At 44.2% G+C, this 20,852-nt stretch overlaps 2 protein-coding genes across 4 annotated transcripts in view; both read left to right on the forward strand.

Moving 5' to 3' along the window:
* Window positions 1-10,905: 10,905 nt before the first annotated feature.
* The window catches only part of LOC311223490 (receptor-type tyrosine-protein phosphatase mu-like), a gene marked incomplete at both ends in the record, with an annotated part of 63,527 nt that continues 53,580 nt past the window's right edge, over window positions 10,906-20,852 (forward strand). The window contains 1 exon segment of the mRNA XM_084308275.1: window positions 10,906-10,911. Within this exon segment, the coding sequence (XP_084164401.1) occupies window positions 10,906-10,911 (6 nt within the window).
* Window positions 12,129-20,852, forward strand: part of ccdc102a (coiled-coil domain containing 102A) — a 336,579-nt gene continuing 327,855 nt past the window's right edge. For 2 of the 3 annotated variants that reach the window (XM_084308068.1, XM_084308070.1), the window contains exon 1: window positions 12,129-12,267. The gene's annotated coding sequence lies outside the window, so the exon portion shown is untranslated. The remainder of the gene's footprint in view (window positions 12,268-20,852) is intronic. The other variant, XM_084308069.1, reaches the window with a different exon arrangement.

Consider the following 20,852-nt stretch of genomic DNA (forward strand, 5'->3'; position numbering starts at 1 on the left):
GGTAGGTTCGACTAACATCCTCTGTCAAAGATGACGTCGTAGTCAGAGTGTTTAAGGCATGTTATAGTCACAGAAAACGTTCAACAGTGTAGCATTAAGCTAACAGCCGTTCGGCTGATAGCAGCAAGCTAACGTGTACTAGCCTGGTAAACACAGCGAGCTAACACCGCAGCTAACAGCTGCGCAGCTAACAGCTGACTGGCTAACACAGTAGGCCACAACTAGCACGCAAGCTAAGCAGCTATCTGCTAAGCAGCTACCACCTGAACTTGTACACAAATGATATAACAAGCCACACTTCAGACAGACCGCCGTTCTGAAACCCTCCTCACCTTTTAAGAGAGAAGAGAAAAAGAGATGTCAACACAGTTTACAACGGTGATTTTACCAGACATCCGGCGGAGCCAGCACAAGTCCCATCTGGGCTGTAGCCGACTTGAACATGGATCTTCCGATAACGAACATCCATGCCCACATTTCCTCGTTTAGGGTATACTCTCATTTGTATATGAAAGATGGGGCCTACACGGTGACAGAGAAGCATCCACTCATCCAGAGAATCCTGGGATCACCAGTTACTGGTCGTGGCCCACTAGTCAAACCAAGATCCTCCGCCGTCGCCTAAAAGGCTGAACAGAAGGACCCTAATCTGGGGCCGGTTTTCGTAAACATTGTCAGCTAGCCCCCATAGCACTAACAGACAAGTGGTGCTCGCAAGCAAACATTACTCACCAAACCTGGAACCCACCGCTTCTCACAACAGTCGGTGCGTCCTACAGTCCAGCTGTGTTGCTGGAGGGTCTTACCCCATCCAGCCGCAGCAAGGAGGATTGTAGTTGGGAGGCATGTCAGCGGCGTGAACTCCTAATACGAAAAAAACGGTGGAGGTGTAGAATGATCATCATCTTCCAGACACTCCAGTAACGAAGACAATATCGCCGTATTTTCTCGAAAATAGTGAGAGAGAAAATAAAGATATGATGTCAACGTATCTCTTGTTTTCCAACTTTCTTCTACTAACAACCTCGTCAAGTGGGGATCTACCGAAGGCACTTCCTTGTGGTGAAAGCGAAGAAGGAGGCGAGTAGGTGGCCACACACCTGCTTATGAAGGTAAGCTGATAGGGGTGTGGTCAGACGGATGTTGGGATGTAAAGGTACATTGTGGAATTTTTTATTCAGTGCGCGTGTACGAGCGAGGTACAGTGCAGTAGTGACGCCGAGCGGAGCCATACGATACAGAACCATATTTTTCAGAGTGATGCAAAAGATTTGCGATTTTAAAATCAAACGTTTTCAAGTATTAACATCACTAACATGTCACAAAAGCATGTAGAATGTATATTATCATCAATACGTTAGTTTAGCAATAGGTTAAAAGTGCCATAAGATAGTTTTAAGTTTTCGATTTTTCGATCGTCTAGCCAAGCTGGAAACCGGAAATGGAAATTTTTAACCATGGGAATTGTAGTCTTTTTGTAGCCATTTTGTAGCTGTCGACCAGCGTTTTTTCGAACTACACTCTGTCACATACTGTAGTGGTTCAAAGTTCAACGTTCTGAATGAATCATATCAATAATTGTTATGATTCGCGATAATAAGCCACAAAATGTAAAGTTTTTGACAAATATTGAAACGCAGTTATTTTCTCCTCCCTATTTTTAGCATGTAGGAACAATTAGATCTGAAATTAGTTTCAAAACGGTTGCACTGTGGGGAAAATAAAAAAGTACACTAGATTACAGTAGATATCATTATCTGTTCTTATGCACGCCTGGTGATACTAAATCCAAATTGAACTCGGGCATTTGAAAGATAATATATGTATATATATATAAATGTGCGAATTGGCTATAATAAGGTAATGTATAAGCATCTATTCTATATCCTATAATAATATTTCAAATGGCATTGGTCCGGATGGGAGAATTCAGTACTGTATCTACAGAACCTTCGGTTTTATCATCTTCCCTTTATTAATGTCCTTAGATTTGTTGTACACATGATCTCAAGAGGGTACTGAACAAGATCAGTGGTCATTATTATCATGGTGTTATTCACTGTCAAAGATGCAAAGAAAAATCATAATTCATATTCTCCTTTGTTTCATCACAATTTAAGCAAGCCTAGTAATAGACACAATATTTCTGACACTGTGAATACATTCCCTGAGGTCCATAGATGTACCTAGATACCAAGCATATGCAAATAGCCCTTGTAGAAATGGAGCAATATCCCATTTACCTAGGTATATATTTTATGCAGATTTTCACATCGTGTGGAACAGGTTAACCCTGTAGCACTTTGGGATCCCAGCGAACAAAAAGTGCAATACAAATTCAATTTATTATTATTAAGATTATGGTTAGTTTAAGGTAACAGTGTGGTTAGGGTTAAGGTTATTGTTAGTTTAAGGTAACAGTGTGGTTAGTGTTAGGGTTAAGGTTAGGGTTAGTTTAAGGTAACAGTGTGGTTAAGGTTAGGGTTTTGGCGAGGCTATCAGAAAGGTCTGTCTCAGCAGTCTTGAGGTAAAGGCACTTGCCTCCCTTGCGAGTGTTCTGGGTTTGTTCCCCAACAGGGGAACTCAAATGTTTTCTGAAAAACGTTACAAGTTTGCATTTTCTGAATGTGTAATATATGTACTTTATTTTTTTTTAATCAACTTTTTCTCCCATTTTCGATTTTTCTCCCATCCCAATTTCGTATCCAATTCTACCCTCCCCTGTCTCGAACGCTGTTAGGCCATGCCTCCCACAAGCCGGCTGCAATGTGTGGACTAAGCCTTACATCATGTGTCCCCTCCGGTACTCGAGGAAGCAGCAGTCGCATCTTTTCACCTGCACTGCGCGATCTCAACGTCGGGGGTCTGCGTTTGGAGGGCACGCCGCCCCCGTCGCTTCCTGATTCTGCTGCGCAGGCGCACCAACCGACCTGTAGGAGTCGCTGTCCACAACGTCCAATCCCCACCCATCAGCTTCCCACCCCCTAATACTGCCAATTGTATTAGTATGAACGACCAGCCAAGCTGATAGCAATGCGGAGAGCTGGGCTCGAACCCAGTGTCTCCTGCATTGGTGGTGAGCGCCTTGCCCACTGCACCACCTAGCCACCCCTGTAATATATGTACTAACTTGTAATACATACACATTGTACATTTTCGTACATACATCAATATATTACTTATTACTTGTAATGTGTACACATTGTACATTTTCATAAACATGTCAATATATTACTTATGGTTATAACATAACATACAATATGTATCTTTTTTCCTGTGGTTGATAAGTACTTTATTTACAAAATTGAAGCGAGGTCGGGCTGGGAGAAGAGAGAGGATGTACTACTAAACAACTCTGGTAAATAAACCATCTTTTCTCAGACTGGGTCACCACCACCCTGTGGTTTCAAAGTCCTGCCAGAAGGGGGCAGCAGTAGACAGGGAGGACATTTAGTGAAAAGGGGTTGTTGAGCAGCCTGCTAAGTAGGGAGGGTGTGGGGTAAAATATCAAACGTTTATCTTATTGTCAGATGAACAGGGAAGAGTGAGAATCAAAAATATAAACCTCCTCATCTCCTACAATCTATTGGGAGACGTGTTGACATAACATATTTTCAAAGTACAAAATGTATGACAAATGACTAGGCTACATCAAAGGGGACATATTATGGATTTTGGTCTGAAATGTTAAAGGACATAATGTAGCCTACTCCTTTTGACCAGCATTTGAAGTCTTTGAATTCACTGACTTTTCTGAATTATCGCCCCTTTGTGATGTCACCTTTGTTTACACTCTCTTTTTTCCCCTCATATTCTTATATTCAGATATAATTTACTTTATTGTCTTTCTACTATTACTATTACTCATACCTGTACCCCCCCCCCCCCCCCAACCCCCAATGCTGCTACGATGCCCGGATTTCCGGGGAATAATCAATAAAGAAATATCTTATGTTATCTTAAATAAATTACATGAAAATGTCTCTCTCCTATGAGAGAAACCAAATCACTGCTACATTAAGGCAACAACACTGTATCTGTAATAACATTTCTGAAAAGCTGAATGGGCTCCTCTGGGCAGTGGTAGGAGAAGAAGACACACTGATTGGGATAGTTCAGATTTTTCTAACCCTAGCCCTATTTCCAATGATGTTGATTGGCGGAGTCCTTTTTCAGCACAGTCCTCCTACTAGCTCCGGCTAGTTAGCCTCAAACTAGTCTTGCATTGTTATAACTCTCTCCACACTAGGTTAGCATTGTGCCGTCGTCGGAGAGAGGTCTGGCTTAGGTTTAGGTTTACTTTATTTGTTCAAGGGGGACAGCGTACATTAATAAAACATTTAAAAAACGTAATTGCACCCAATTTTAGCCAAAAGGCTAATTTCCATTGGCAGTCCCCCTGCCAGAAGGTACAGGCTAAAATCCTGTGTGAAAAAGTGTTAGCAATACAAACAGATAAATAACATTAGAATAAAAACACAAACAAAAGCACATAAAACATACAATAGGGATACAGGAATACAGGGCACAATACAGTCATGGACACAAGGACAGAGCACATCATGACATATAGAAGACCCAGGCATAGACAAACGCACCATGCACGCACGCACGCACGCACACACGCACACACACACACACACACACACACACACACACACACACACACACACACACACACACACACACACACACACACACACACACACACACACACACACACACACACACACACACACACACACACACACACACACATTCAATCTGCACAGTGATTGATTGAATGAAAATTTTATTAACAGATTGCAGAATGGGTACAATACAGTACGGCTCAATACACACAATTGTTAAGGGGATGCAGACCAGAGAAAGACTTTCGTCTTGTTTACATCAGGGTCCCCCATTTTCAATTCATAATGAATTGTAAGTAAGGGTGCAACTTGCTCCGTGCAATCCAGTCTTTGTGGATCTAGCCCTTAGTGAGAGACAATAGTGGCACCAAAATGATGTAACATACACACAGCTGCCAACGCCAAAATGGCGGAACATTTACACACAATTATAAGTGCCAAATGGCGAAACGTGGATTCTACGTCTATGATTAAGATAAGATAAGATAATCCTTTATTGATCCCCTTGGGGAAATTCGGGTGTCAAAGCAGCATGGGGGGGGGGGGGGGGGGGGGGGGGGTACAGGGGGGGGGATGCATAGCTTCACAGTCCTATACAGTCCAGTATCTATATACACTATAGGTATAGATACAAATACAATATAGTAATATAAAAAGTACAAACACAAGATAGTCCAGTGGTGAGAGTCCAGTGATATGAGTCTCTAGTGCAAAGAAACCAGATAGTCGGTACAGTGATGTGAGTCTCTAGTTCTCAAGTCCCGAGTTGTGACAGTGATAGTGTCGCGGGTGGGGGTATGTGTGTGTCTGTATGTACAGTATGTGTGTTGATGTACCTACGGGACCCTGAGAGGAGGACACGCCCAGTGATGGTCCTGATGCTTACCTGGCCGTTTTAACAGGCAAGTGTAATTCCGACTGTGTTGTGTATTGGACTCTCCTATCGCAGTACTGCGCCATGCTGTCCCTTCTCCCCTCTTAGATGAGGTCCATGGAGTCCCGGTGGGAGCGTGGGGAGCCGTCCTGTGGGGATGGTGATATGTGCAGAGGCCAGTGACAGCAGGCGAGTGCGGGGCCACCAGGGGGGGATAACCTATTTGCAATCGTACAGTCTACACATGTGGTCCCTCTTTCTTACGCCGCCGGGGTGTGCCGCTGGAGGGAGCAGGAGATGGATTGGCTGGCTGGCGTGGAGGGGCGGTGCCCGGAAGGACTGGGCGCTGTTAAAAGGAGGATTCGTGTTTGGCAGTAGGCAGAACAGAGTCGCACGGACGACACCAGGAACGCGGAACTGCGGAGATACGAGGACACGCTACCCTTCTCTCGTGCCTTTTTCTGGAAGACACTTACTGCTCAAGCCTGCTGTGTTCACTTTCTCTCTGGGGAACGAGTGGAGCCGAAACCAAGAGAGAGACATTGTATCGGTATAAAAGTATCGGTATATCTGCACCGGATGAATGTACTGTTTCCCGAGCTATCAGTAAATGGAATATATGAACTGTGCTATAAGGAACTTTGGATAATACAAACTGACATTACAATTGAAGAGAATTGAGAGCACCGCGTGCTGAAACGCTGCTACTATTAACATGGGCCCGCTCGTTGGAGAGCAGTACAACGGGGCGGCCATTTTACTAACAATTGAACGTAGGAGCTCGACGTGTGTAATTAACTGTGCTATTTCCTTGCTGCCAGGAGGACACTACCGCATTACCCTGGTCTGCTCTGTACTAAGAAGTACCCTATTCCCCGGTCCCAGTCGGAACGCTTTTCAGCCCGGGGCCGTGGGAGAGAGAGGGAGGGGGGGAGAGACCCTCCCCGCCCACGCGCCTCTGGGCCGCGTTATATCCTTTTTGTCGTATTGTCTACCAACTATGACCAGCGCTTTTCACTGCCCCAACCTAGGCTAGGATGTGGAAGGAACATTCTGGCCCCAGACCTAAACCTCGTAGCACCCCATACCCACTACCCTAGACATGCCCCCTTATCTTTGCTGTGTGCCACCAGTGTGTATTGTTCTTAATAGTACTTGATTATGTGCTGTGACTCCCTGAGACCAGATGTGTGGTATTTATATTCTCAGGCTATGTTTGTAGTGTAGTGTGCAGTGTGATTCTGGATTAGTTTGTGACCATTTCCAGACCTGGGTGCAGTATCGGCACCATTTCCCACGTGTGCAGTGCTTCAGGGGCAGAACAGATAGTGGCCGTGGGAGTAGCAGCTTGGGGTTGGCCTACAGTGCAGGGAAGCACTTCCTCTTTTATTCACCCTAGGTCTACGGGCACTGGTCTTTTAGATTAGGTTAGTTAGTAGTTATTTATCTAGGTTTATGAACTTGTATGCTATATATATATATATTTCCTGTAATAAAGTATTCCTTATTGTTTCTTAAACATTCTCCCGTGTCTGTCTCCTCTGTTTGTGGTCTTGGGGAAATGTATGTGTGGTAGGTCAGCTGAGCCCTTTGGGAAGTGTATCCGTGCGTTTGCACACTTTAACCCTAGATCTGGATACTTCCCATGGGGGTCTGGTGACAATAGCTCTGGCAGCAGAACCGGCCGCCCGAGCCCTTTGTTGTAGAGCCTGAGGGCTGCCGGTATAAAGGACCGGCCCAGGCGGTTTGTGGTGTGTCGGGGGGGATGAGTCTTAGGCTGAACGTGCTCTTCATTCTGGCTAGCTCCTCGTAGAGGGGGTGAGAGGGGTTCTCCAGGATGGCTTCTAGCTTTTTTCCTCATCCTCATCCGCCACCACCTCTAGGTTATCCAGCTCACCACCCACTACTGAGCTAGCCTTCTTCACCAGCTTGTTCAGCTTGCCAAGTTGATGTTGCCCCTCCCCCCCAGCACACCACAGCAAACAAGAGGTCGCTGGCTACAACCGACTGGTAGAAAGATAGCAGCAGGCGGTTGCACACATCGAAGGACCTGAGCCTCCTCAGGAAGAACAGCCTACTCTGTCCCTTCCTGTAGAGGGCCTCAGTGTTGTCCGACCAGTCCAGTTTTTTGTTCAGGTGAACTCCAAGGAACTTGTAGGACTCCAGCATCTCTACCTCCTCCCCTCCGAGGATTATGGGAGAAGGGGGACCCTTCCTACCTCTCCGATAGTCCACCACCAGCTCCTTTGTCTTGCTGACGTTGAGTTGGAGCTGGTTACTGTCCGACCACCCTACAAAGCTCTCCACCAGAGTCCTGTATTCAGCCTCATCGTCGTCCATAATGTAGCTGACCATGGAGGAGTCATCGGAGAACTTCTGCAGGTGGCACGTCCTTGTGTTGTAGCGGAAGTCAGAGGTGTAGAGGGTAAACAAAAAGGGTGACAGCACGGTACCCTGGGGAGCGCCGGTGTTGCTCACCAGCACCTCTGATTGGCTGACCTGAAGTCTCACGTACTGAGGTCTGCTGGTGAGGACTTCCACAACGTCCAATCCCCACCCATCGACTTCCACCCGCTGTCTCTGCCAAATGAGCCAGTACGACGGCCGGCCCAAGCCGAAGGCAATGCTGAGACTGGGATTCGATACCGGAGTCTCTTGCATTGGTGACGAGCGCAATCTCCGCTACGCCACCCAGCCGCAATGCAGGAGGTTTTTCCATAGCTCGGGCACCCTCTCCAGCCTCAGGGAGAGGTTGGAATGGTGCCGCCAGGTTGTCCAGCGCACGCCTTCTTGAGCATCCTGGGGTTGGGTGATTATACTCACTTTTCACACTCAGCATATTGAGCCAGATAGTTTCATGGACGGGTTTTTACACTGTTTCACTACAAGCAACACGCTACACATGCACTCCAATACATGCCAGTGGTTATACAATGGCATACACAAAATAAGCTCTGGTTGTGACTGATTAGAATGGAGTACGGGATACGGCTGACTACGGTCTTGGAGATGCCCCTTTACCCGAGCGGACCACCGCGGAGGTCGTGTGAGCAGACGGAGGTGGTGTGAGCAGACGGAGGTGGTGTGAGCAGACGGAGGTGGTGTGAGCAGACGGAGGTCGTGTGAGCAGACGGAGGTGGTGTGAGCAGACGGAGGTGGTGTGAGCAGACGGAGGTGGTGTGAGCAGACGGAGGTCGTGTGAGCAGACGGAGGTCGTGTGAGCAGACGGAGGTCGTGTGAGCAGACGGAGGTGGTGTGAGCAGACGGAGGTGGTGTGAGCAGACGGAGGTGGTGTGAGCAGACGGAGGTCGTGTGAGCAGACGGAGGTCGTGTGAGCAGACGGAGGTGGTGTGAGCAGACGGAGGTCGTGTGAGCAGACGGAGGTGGTGTGAGCAGACGGAGGTGGTGTGAGCAGACGGAGGTGGTGTGAGCAGACGGAGGTCGTGTGAGCAGACGGAGGTGGTGTGAGCAGACGGAGGTGGTGTGAGCAGACGGAGGTGGTGTGAGCAGACGGAGGTCGTGTGAGCAGACGGAGGTTGTGTGAGCAGACGGAGGTGGTGTGAGCAGACGGAGGTCGTGTGAGCAGACGGAGGTTGTGTGAGCAGACGGAGGTCGTGTGAGCAGACGGAGGTGGTGTGAGCAGACGGAGGTGGTGTGAGCAGACGGAGGTCGTGTGAGCAGACGGAGGTCGTGTGAGCAGACGGAGGATAAAAAGGAACACACACTGAAAATACTAGCTGGTTTGACAAACGTACCTACATTAAAACACAACAAATGGGAAACGGGGTGGGAAAGAAAAATACGAACACAGGGGAGACAGGCTAACGGCTAGGGAGAAGAAATCTAAATGAATGCTGCTGCCCTGAGGTGCAACAACTCAGTCAACATGGTGCGGTTGACCCAGCTGAGTCACACCAGGCAACACAGGTGAGCTAACAACGGTCCTCTGTCGAAAAACAAGTCCTCCGGTGGTTCCGGCCATGTATGGTCAGTCCCACAGAGTCAATCCAGCTGGTGGAGGAGAAACCCGATCAGTGGCTTGCTGTTCACAGATCCATATCCAACCATATACAGGAGACAGAGAATTCACTTAACTGGGGAGTGAAGTGTTGAGGAGCCCTGAGTTAGTAGACCTCTGCGCCCGCAGCACTAGCGGCGGTTGGAAGATGGAAGATGTAGCTGAATAGTAGATACTGGAGCCGATGTTGTAGATGTAGAACGGGCAACACTTTATCGATGAGACCTCTACCCTGGGAAACAGCCTTGGTGTCGTGGGCTTCCACGTCCTGGAGTAGTCTGCCATCTTCACTTTGGGCTGCCGTTATAAAGCCCAGGTATATGTCTATTACCTCATCACACACCTACATTACATTTACATTTAGTTATTTAGCTGACACTTTTATCCGAAGCGACTTACACGTTCTGTATAACAAGCAGGAAAGGTACAACTCTGGCAGCTATGTTTCGTCAATCAGTGTCGAACTTGAGTGCTACAGTCTTGAGTGCATAGTTATAGTACTATAGACATATTAGCATAGTAGGTAGTAATATAGGCAAGTAGCAACTTAGTAGCAAAGTGTATAATAGTAAAAGACCGTAAGAAGGTTAGTATTTAATTATTTATTTTCAAATATTGATTTATTTATTTGTTTATTTGGACGGGACAATGCAAAATGAATGAACACTGTGGACTGTAAAAATTGCCGGATTTAGCACAAGGCTAATTTCCATCCGTTGGCCCCAATTGTCCCCTGATTGAAGAAGTGTCTTTTTAAAAGTCATCTTTTTAAATTTTAACTTTAAGTAAAAAGGCATGAGCGGGTCCTCCCACAATCAACCCAAAACACCCACAGCTGTTGGCTTCAAGTATTGGCTTCAAGTAATGTGTGTAGTGCACTTTTTCAGGGGAAAAACTCAAACCTTTCAGGAAAATAAACGCACCTCAGATGTTGGCATTTTAGTCTGATGTGGTCCCTTTCAAAGGTGTGTGTGATGATTAAGACCAGTGTTAGTTAGTTAGTTCCTTATTACCGATTACTGACCAATTAGTTACGTATTACTGATTACTTCTTTAAAAAGTAATCGAATGATCAAATCCGATTACTTTGAACTAAATTAGTTACATTACTAGTTTTGTTACTTGTTACTTTTGCTTACCCCCCTCCCTGCTCTGAAAAAGTAATGTACAACTTGTTTAGCTTCTGTTGTTAGCTGTCCAGATGTCAGCTGTGGTGGAAACACCTTGATGAGTATGGCATTCAAATTAGCTTCCATCTCTGCATAATTGAGAGAGAATTAATATTATTATTCTCTCTCTCTCTCTAGGTAGCCAGCAAACGTCTTTCTCTGTTGGCAGCTTGACATTGTTCTTTGTGGGTATTTTCTCTATGATGTGTCGAAATGAAGGCGAGTCAACCGTGGAAATAGGTAACATCTGCTTGACGAGCTTCTTCAGACCTTCTCCATTCACGGTGGTGTTTGCCCTGATCTTAGATCCAGTTTCCATTGTTTTTCTGGAGTACATCCATAATGGGCACTGGTAGAGACTTCCCTGTCAGCGTCAATTTTTTTGTATACGTCAAGTTTCACATTGTTGTGCTACCATGTCAGATGCTTCATCAAATTAGATGTCATTATTTTTCACGGTTGCAAACTCTTTATTCCCCAACATAGTTTACAACAGACAGCTATTGAACGCGTATATAACGTTACCTCTCTTTCTCACCCTCCATGCTGCTTTTTGGATAGTAGCCGTTGTGACCTCGCTCTGACCTCGCTCTGAATCTACAGACGACTGCGTATTTAAACATAATCTAACTTTATAGGAGGACAAAACACATTGCATTCTGGCAATGATGTGATGCAGTAATGCAGCGTTACATGGATTAGTAACTGTGATATAATTACTATTTAGAAAATTGTAAAGCCTTACTCGCTACTGGGAAAGTAATACAATTACAGTAACACATAACGTGTTACTGCCCAACACTAACCCATTTTCAGATACAATGGAAGCCTATGGCCATGGTGAATTGGCAGAAAATAACTACCCACTTTTTCAGTAACGGTAACCCACATGTCAAAAAGATTTTCCTCAGACATTAAGTGGAGGAAAAACCTAAAGTTAATTATTTAAAATAGTCAATTACTTTCTACCTTTCTATAATGTGATCACCCTCATGGTGGTCCTTGATTTGACGTAGAGAGAGAGATAAGGAGAGAGAGAGAGAGGTAGAGGGAGAGAGATAGAGAAGTAGAGAGGTTGAGAAGTATAAAGAGAGGTAGAGGGAGGTAGAGAAGGAGAGATAGAGGGAGAGAGAGAGAGAGAGAGAGAGAGAGAGAGAGAGAGAGAGAGAGAGAGAGAGAGAGAGAGAGAGAGAGAGAGAGAGAGAGAGAGAGAGAGAGAGAGAGAGAGAGAGAGAGAGAGAGAGAGAGAGAGAGAGAGAGAGAGAGAGAGAGAGAGATTGTCAATTGGAAGGAGGAGGTCTTTTATTGTGATTGGCTTGTCGAGGAGCTTGTTCGTCAGACTGACAGCCGGTTGGACGGAGGGACAGAAAGCCCCTTGTGGGAGACCCGCCCCTTTTTTCACTCCTCTCAGAGAGCGATGCTTCCAGTCCAGAGGAGGAAAACATTCCTGTAGGAAGGAAAGGCAACAAACGCCGGGGTTAGGGTTGAAAAAAAAGAAGGAATAACGGCTTCTACGAAAGGATACAAAGACAGATACCGCGAGCAATCGCGTTCTTCAATCGAGATTCTCACAAGGTGGGTGCCTGCTTGTTGTGTTTTTATTCTGTTGAAGGCAAAGCTTGGCTCATAGTTTGGACTTGGAAGCCCCTCTGCTTTGCAACACAGTGGTGTCAAATGACAGACAAGACAACATTGCATGCTAGTAAATCCTCTTCCAGTCTCTGTGCAAAGCCTGCAGCCTGTCTCAGGGTCAAAAGGCAGGTAGACAGTTACTTTATTGCCTTATTAAGGATGTCACTTGATACACATCTGCATATTTGTAGTAGCACTTTTCTACTTTTTTTTGCTGTTGCTTCCACGGGCTACCTTGACATTGTTGCGATGATGGGATCATTTTCGAAGCACGGTGATGATATTGTATAATTACATGAATTTAGGAATGTCCAGACTAATCACACTGCAAAGCATTCAACGAGCTTTTCACAGGTGAGGTTACCATGGTGTTTGGGTGTTTAGGTGTCTGCTGCGATGGAGCAAGGATTGGCTGGTGCAGGCTTAGTTATGTTTTATGGTATATTATTACAGATTGTGACTTAATACTAGCGACCGTCTAAAATCAGTTAATCGACTGCCGTGTTGGTATACTGTCATTACAGTTAGTTCCGACTTCATGTAAAGTTGACCTCTTTAGTCACTGACTGGCTGCTCAAGACTCAAGAGAGCACGCCAGCTAGTCCCAATGTTGTCATTCTCAGAATAACTGGATATCATATCTCTCTTTAAATTATTAATTTGGTTGCATTCTTTTTCCACCTGTTTTGCGGGGGAATAAGCGGTACATCATAATATTTTGCCGGCGTTTTCTACCTGTTTGCAAATCTCAATCTCTCAACTCAAAAACTCTCAACTCTTATTGTCATTCTAATTTATTGTATTCATTCTAATGTATTGTATTCATTCTAATTTATTGTATATATTATTGTACATATCTTGCTGTCCTGTATATTGTGTGTTTGTATATTGTGTCTTACATTTGAACTTTTGTCGTTGACTATGTCTAATATATTTTTATATACACCGAGAAAACGAGGGAAACGTAATTTAAATGTCCTGTATGTCTTGCACAATAGAAAAGTATCAATACAGTTGACTTTGACTCAATCTGCACCCTCCTCCACCTCCTTCTCTCCCTCCTCTCCCCATGTGTTTGGTTCAGTTGGTTCTCGTGAGCTCCCGTTCGGAGTGACATGTCGTCTGGAATGGATCTGCTAGTGAACATTAATTGGTACTAGTGAACATTCCATCAAGTCTAACGGGCAGTAACGTGGCGGGAAGCCAGAGTTATCGTGCGACACGTCTGCACGTCCACAAAGCCCTAGTAATGGCGACATCTGGATTATTTACCGGTATCCAATTAAAACATGGTCAGACCGTTAGACGGTTAGATAAAACAGTTGATGTCAGGACAATCACTATCACTTTGGCAGTGAGATTATGGCCAAATGGGTCCACTTTCATCTGGTGTAGGTGTTTACATGAGGTCAGTTCCCGTGGTGTTAGAGTAGATTAGTCCTGCAAACAGATTATTAGATTGCATACCAAACATGGTCAGTTAAATTGCTCTTGTCAGGTTAATGTGTTTATATGATGTCAGTTTGTTTAGAATAATTAGTCCCATTATCATGAGACTGAAGCATATTGCACACATGCATGCACCCAGGAAGATGGCCAGAGAATCAGGTGTGGCATGATTGTCTGGAGGTTCCCTTTCACACATGCAGCGCACACAGCAGGTGGTTCCCCACGACAGACATGTTCGCACATATCAATTTGTTCTGCTTGCTTTAGGGTAATTTTGTCTTGTGTTGTAAATGCAGCACACCCTTCCTTTCCTCAAACCGTAGTTTTGGTTCATGTCGAGAGGGACGAGCAGGGGTGCAGTGGTAATATCAGAAGTGGTGGGATGGTGGGGATGTTTTTGTAAATATTGCCTTGAAATAGAGAAGCTGAAAAGGGTCTGCTCAGAGAAGTGGTGGGATGGCGTGGTACCGCATGGGACCACCACTGCACCACTGGGGACGAGGGAGCCACGGCGCGTTTATCCAGTTATTTTCAATTATACAACAGGTAGGTCCGACCACGCATTGTGATTGGTCGAGAGCGTCCTAAGCCGTGAGTATATTCATGATACACTCGCACATGCATTACCACTGCGCTAGGCTTTGAGAATGTTGTAGAAAGTTTCAACTGCCATTTATCAAACGGAAACTGTCAACATGACCTACTCCGCGGACAACGTTACGTACCCGTTAACTATAAACGAGTGGATAGATATAGAGGAGTCTAATGCAAGCGAAAGCACCTCAGACAGTTCCAGTTCAATGCCCAGGCCGTCGACTTGATGGCGTTGAAGGATTAATTGCAGCTTTTCTACAGCGCGTCCAGCTCATTTTTCGTTGGATTGGCATGTCTAATAATGCTGTTTTTATGAATACCGTATACTGTAGGCCCGTGCTCTATATCTATCCACTCGTTTATAGTTAGCGTTAAATTAGACTAATACGTCATTCGTTTGCGTTGCCAAGCTGGTTGATAGCCTACTCCATTTGAAATTCCATAGCAACGATAAATTTTTAGGAACTATTTTTCTACACCAAGTTCACTGAAATCGATATAAAATACCCTAGAATTGTCTGTATTCATCCTCCATTTCCCGACGGTGCAACATGCTGTATAAAAGCAATAATACACTCGAACCAGTGGGATTGGATATCATGAATATTGCCACTCTGTGATGCCTACGCCACTCGAGGTTCGCTCTCGTGGCTGCGGGCGCATCACAGCTGTGGCAATATTCATGATATTCCACTGGTTCTCGTGTATCATTGCTTAAACGTCTTTTGTAGAAGACGTCACAGAAAGGCAGACTTTGGTGGAGAAGAAAGGTAAAACGAATTCAGTCGTTTGTCATATGATGTTCTCAATGAGTAATCGTGGTTAATAATTGTGATTTTGTGATATAATTGTGATATTGCCATAATCGAGCAGCCCTAGAGACGGGGCATGACGCGAAAAGCACCCTGTGGAAATACCGTGGCGGCAGTCAGTGTTCTGTCGCTTACAAGACGACTGACCCTTTCTCATACTGTGCTTTCGTGTGGCTGTCTCCAGTGTTTCAGAGAAAGTATCGTTCATGATTAGTGTAACTGAGGGGTACAATTCCCTGACTGTATTAATCAAGTATGGTATCATTAAACCACTACCGTCTTATGTACATTATACTGGCCATACCGTACACGAGTATATGATGAGAACACTTCCCCACAATGAATCGGTTCTACACAAAGTTGTCTTTAAGTATTTATTAGCAGCAAGAATACATAATATACTTTAATTGAATGCACTTGTAAGGCAAAGGAATGTGCGTAGGCAAATCAATAATGAATGTCCATTCTCTGGTTACGCATGAAATAAGAATACAACCTGAATATTAGGAATTATATCTAGGGGATACTGGTAGGGGGGTTCCACCGGTTGTAAGCCAGCAGGGGGAGGCAATGCTCTAATGCAAAGTCTGGGTCAGCGGGGACTCAATAGGCTCCTGGAGGCGGTATATTACTCCCTGCTCGGCAGACGAAAGGCAGCGACTGTAATCCCAGTGTGCGCGCAGCACAGGTGGAAGCCGGTCAGCCTCTCCAATAGAGACGGGCTCGAATGATGGTCCTCACGGTAGATCCCACAGCAGTGGGTGTAGACGATTCTTATCCTCTCCACCAGCCTGGTACAAAGCAATAATAATAATACTCCAGCCGGAAAGGGGCTCCGCATTCACCGGTGCAGATCCTCCGGTGCGCGGTACTCCACACCAACCAAGTTGAACTTGACGTCATTCAACCAAGCTCCGATACTCTTACTATCCTATTCGCACGCGGCTATAAGTGCTCTATTTAGACACACAATTGCTCACTTCACTTGGTCTTTGACTCGTGATGAAGGCTTTTACTAGTAAGGAGCGAACGATGCGTTGAACAAACGTATTAGGATAAACAAGACTATCTTGGGGCAATACGAGCCCTACTTCACCGCACGTTGCATAGTGGGTGAGGCTTCACTTGTTACTAAGACTGAACTGAACGGACTGCGGACTGAACTACTTCTGTATTCACCTGCGCCATATTTATATGTACGGGAAATAAACTAGTACCAGCCTTATTCCTGTCTCGTAGTCCTGGGCAGAACCGGGCATGTTGAGACAAGCCTTGACGGTAGCTTTGAACTCGACTCTGGGGGTAAGACACTGGCGCTGGTGGCACACCATCCAATAAGAGAACGAAATATTATGGTCTGTACCAGGCTAAAGGGATATTCCGTGTATATGTACAAAGAATACACAAGGGATATCAAACGATATACAAATATTATGCAATATATATCAATCAATAAATACATATATTCGGTTTAATCTGACCCTTTGTAACAATTAGTTAACGAGGAACTAGCGCTTCCCTGGCAGCACATACCCAGCTCAGGATAGAAAAGGGCGACGGTGGCTATATAATACAGTCAAAATCTTGAGGAACACCTGCAAAGCTACATGTTGCAATGAGCAAAGCATTCAGTAGGCCTAACATTAGTGTCTGGAATGTCAGCTGAAGAAAATACTTTTAAGGGATGAAATTAATATAAAAAACTAGGTCAGGTGAGGTCTATTATAATGTTATAGTAAAAATAATCCCTGGAACCACCGCTGTATATTTATGTTGCTGTCTTTGTGTAAATGACTCTTCTTCTTCTTCTTCTTCTTCTTCTTCTTCTTCTTCTTCTTCTTCTTCTTCTTCTTCTTCTTCTTCTTCTTCTTCTTCTTCTTCTTCTTCTTCTTCTTCTTCTTCTTCTTCTTCTTCTTCTTCTTCTTCTTCTTCTTCTTCTTCTTCTTCTTCTTCTTCTTCTTCTTCTTCTTCTTCTTCTTCTTCTTCTTCTTCTTCTTCTTCTTCTTCTTCTTCCACAGCAATCTCTCTCTCTCTCTCTCTCTCTCTCTCTCTCTCTCTCTCTCTCTCTCTCTCTCTCTCTCTCTCTCTCTCACACACACACGTGTATGCTAGCCATATTCAGACCACTAACTGGAGGGTGACTGGTGTGTGTGGTTGCCATGGAAACAAAGAGTTTTTACTGGGAGGGAAATAAACCCATCTGCTTATGTTCTGCTTTGTGCAGTCATTGTGTCTGACATCTTTGTGTGTGTTTGCTTTTCTTCTCTGTAGCAGTGGGGAGCAGGACTCATTTGGGTTGTTGTTTTAGTCCTAATGTCATTTTCATTACTACCTGCTGTGGATATTAATATGATGATGAATGATGATGATAATAATATCCTACCAGTATTTCTGCATCTCAAACCCTGAATGTATGTCCGGCTGGCGGCTGCTTATGGAGCTGGATGTCTTGTATGGAGACCGTGTTTACAAGCAACGTTTTGTCTGACTTCCTGTCTGGGAGGTCAACATCCTCTCTCTGTCTCTGTCTCTATCTCTCTCTCTCTGAATGAATGAATGAATGAATGAATGAATGAATTTATTCACACACACACACACGATACATTACATGTAAATATCCCCATGTGATACAACAACGTCGCAATTGTGTGCATGTGCCATGTCTCCCAAGAAGCTATTTAAAGCTTTTGGAGGGAGCCTGAACACAAATATAGACAGAATATAAACAACAAAACAATAAACAAAAACAAAACAAAACATACAACGTGGGTAGGTTTACACACCTACCTACTAACTGACATATAACATAGATACATAATACAGACAATTTATATACCTAAGTTATAATTTTAATTAGAGATATGATTTAAGCAGTTCCTCTTTCAGTGTTTTTTAAAATGTTTTAAAGGATTTAGACATTTTCAGATTCTCGTCAAGCTTGTTCCAGATCTGTGGGCCCCTGCATGCTATGCTTAGGCTAGCACATTTGAGCCTTCTCCTCTTGCCAAATATAAGATGCCTATTTCTTGTGTTATGGATGTGCAGTGGTTGGCAGACTGGGACAAGCTCAGACAGTCTGTGATTCATGTTGTTGACAACTTGATACATAATTGATGCGTTTTGATGAATGTTAAATTCAGCGAGCATCAGGTGACCAAAGCGATGGAACAGAGGTTGTGAGGGCGCTTTATACCCGGACCATAATAGTACTCGTAGTATTTTCTTTTGTAAGCTTTCAAGTCTCTTGAGATGGCTGGGGTAAGTGTTGCACCATATGACATTACAGTAATTAATGAGGGGTTCATACAAGGTTTTATATAGAGTGAGAAGGGCAGGCAAGGGAAGAAAATTATGTATTTTGCAGAATAAGGCAACATATTTGGACAGTTTTGTTTGTAGATATTTTATGTGGCATTTGAAATTGAGTGACTCATCGATGACGACCCCCAGGAATTTTGTGGACACCACTCTTGACAGCTCCTTTCCATTAATTTTTATGCACATGTGATGTGTGCGCATCCAATGGAAGACAATACAGTTTGTTTTGCTGAGATTAAGTGATAATTTGTTGCATTTAAACCAGGTGTCCACTTTTTGTAGTTGTGTTGAGTAGATCTCTCTCTCTCTCTCTCTCTCTCTCTCTGTGTGTCTCTTCTCTTTCTTCCTCTCTGTCTCTCTCTCTCTCTCTCTCTCTCTCTCTCTCTCTCTCTCTCTCTCTCTCTCTCTCTCTCTCTCTCTCTCTCTCTCTCTCTCACACACACCCCATGCTTGACTTATGTTACCCGTTACACCCCAAACCACAGCAGAACACAGCAAACTGTAATGTTCCATATCTACAGTCTCTCTGAATGGGCCTTTTCCTGCATCTTCAGCAGAAACAGCAAATGTAGTACCTTTCACACGGCTCCTTGTTAACCCAGTCTTAGCCTTAGTCTTAGGCTAGGAGTTAACCCAGTCTTAGTCCTAGGCTAGGAGTTAACACAAGCTTAGCCTTAGTCCTAGGCTAGGAGTTAACCCAGCCTTAGTCCTAGGCTAGGAGTTAACCCAGGCTTAGTCTTAGTCCTAGGCTAGGAGTTAACCCAGCCTTAGTCCTAGGCTAGGAGTTAACCCAGGCTTAGTCTTAGGCTAGGAGTTAACCCAGGCTTAGTCTTAGTCCTAGGCTAGGAGTTAACCCAGGCTTAGTCTTAGGCTAGGAGTTAACCCAGGCTTAGTCTTAGTCCTAGGCTAGGAGTTAACCCAGCCTTAGTCCTAGGCTAGGAGTTAACCCAGGCTTAGTCTTAGGCTAGGAGTTAACCCAGGCTTAGTCTTAGTCCTAGGCTAGGAGTTAACCCAGGCTTAGTCTTAGTCCTAGGCTAGGAGTTAACCCAGTCTTAGTCCTAGGCTAGGAGTTAACCCAGGCTTAGTCTTAGTCCTAGGCTAGGAGTTAACCCAGCCTTAGTCCTAGGCTAGGAGTTAACCCAGGCTTAGTCTTAGTCCTAGGCTAGGAGTTAACCCAGGCCAAGCCTTAGTCCTTGGCTAGGAGTTAACCCATGTTTAGCCTTAGTCCTAGGCTAGGGGTTAACCCATGCTTAGCCTTAGTCCTAGGCTAGGTGTTAACCCAGGCTTAGTTTTAGGCTAGGAGTTAACCCAGGCTAAGCCTTGTCCTAGGCTAGAAGTTAACCCATGCTTAGCCTTAGTCCTAGGTGAGGAGGTAACCCAGGCTTGCTTGCTATTGATTGTTTGTACTAGTAACGTTAATGCTAGTAGGGCATAACAAAAATATTGTTTGTTTCCTGTTGGTTGTCAGTTAAGGCCATGGGTAGGTAGGGGATTTATTTTATTTTTTATTTTATTCTTTCCCACGGCGACTATGGATAGGGAATTTCTTTATTTAATTAAAATGTTCACAACAACATGGATGCATGTACTCTGCCAGCATGTTTTATATCCATAATACTAAAGGTTTGACTAAGATTCTTATGAAACTTTATTGTAAATTTGATTATTATTATTATTTATTTTTTCTTAATATATCTTTTTTAAACTCAGAAAATAAATTGGGTCGCACCTAAATCGGCACGGTCGGTCGGCAACCGGAACCAAACAATTTTTTCTTTTAGGCCTTATTGATTGATAACCAAGCCCTCACAGAGCTCTCATGCTGTACGCCAGCGGCCCCGCCTCCCCACACGGAGACAAATGGAGTACTACCTGCAGTGGAAAACAAACGAAGTACCAGGTACCAAAAGCGAGTATAGTAGAGTCGAGTTGAGTAGGTACTATGCAATGGAAAAGAGGAGCTGTAATGCAGAAAGAGATTGATTTAGGTTGGGTCTAATCTGTGTCTAATGAATGGGTTCTTGTGTTGGGTTAACTTATGTGTTGATTTGGAATGTCTTTGTCTAGTGGTTATGAGGAGTATTAGAGTATTAGTGTATGGAATGTCGTGCTGTTTTATAGCACGTTTTCGTTTTCTCTGAGATGTCTCCATTTTTTGTTTTATTGATATTTGTTGTTTTATTGATATTTGATTTGTTCTATATGTTTGTATATTTGTTATTGTTCTATATTTGTTTGTATGTCTGATTTTGATTTGTTTAATGCTCTATATTTGTTTGTATATTTTATTGGCGTTTTATTGATATTTGTTTTGTTTTTATGTTGTTTTATTGATTATTCTTGTTTGATTTTTAC

This window comes from Notolepis coatsorum, assembly GCF_963971535.1.
Source record: "Notolepis coatsorum genome assembly, chromosome: 2".
Classification (NCBI taxonomy): domain Eukaryota; kingdom Metazoa; phylum Chordata; class Actinopteri; order Aulopiformes; family Paralepididae; genus Notolepis; species Notolepis coatsorum.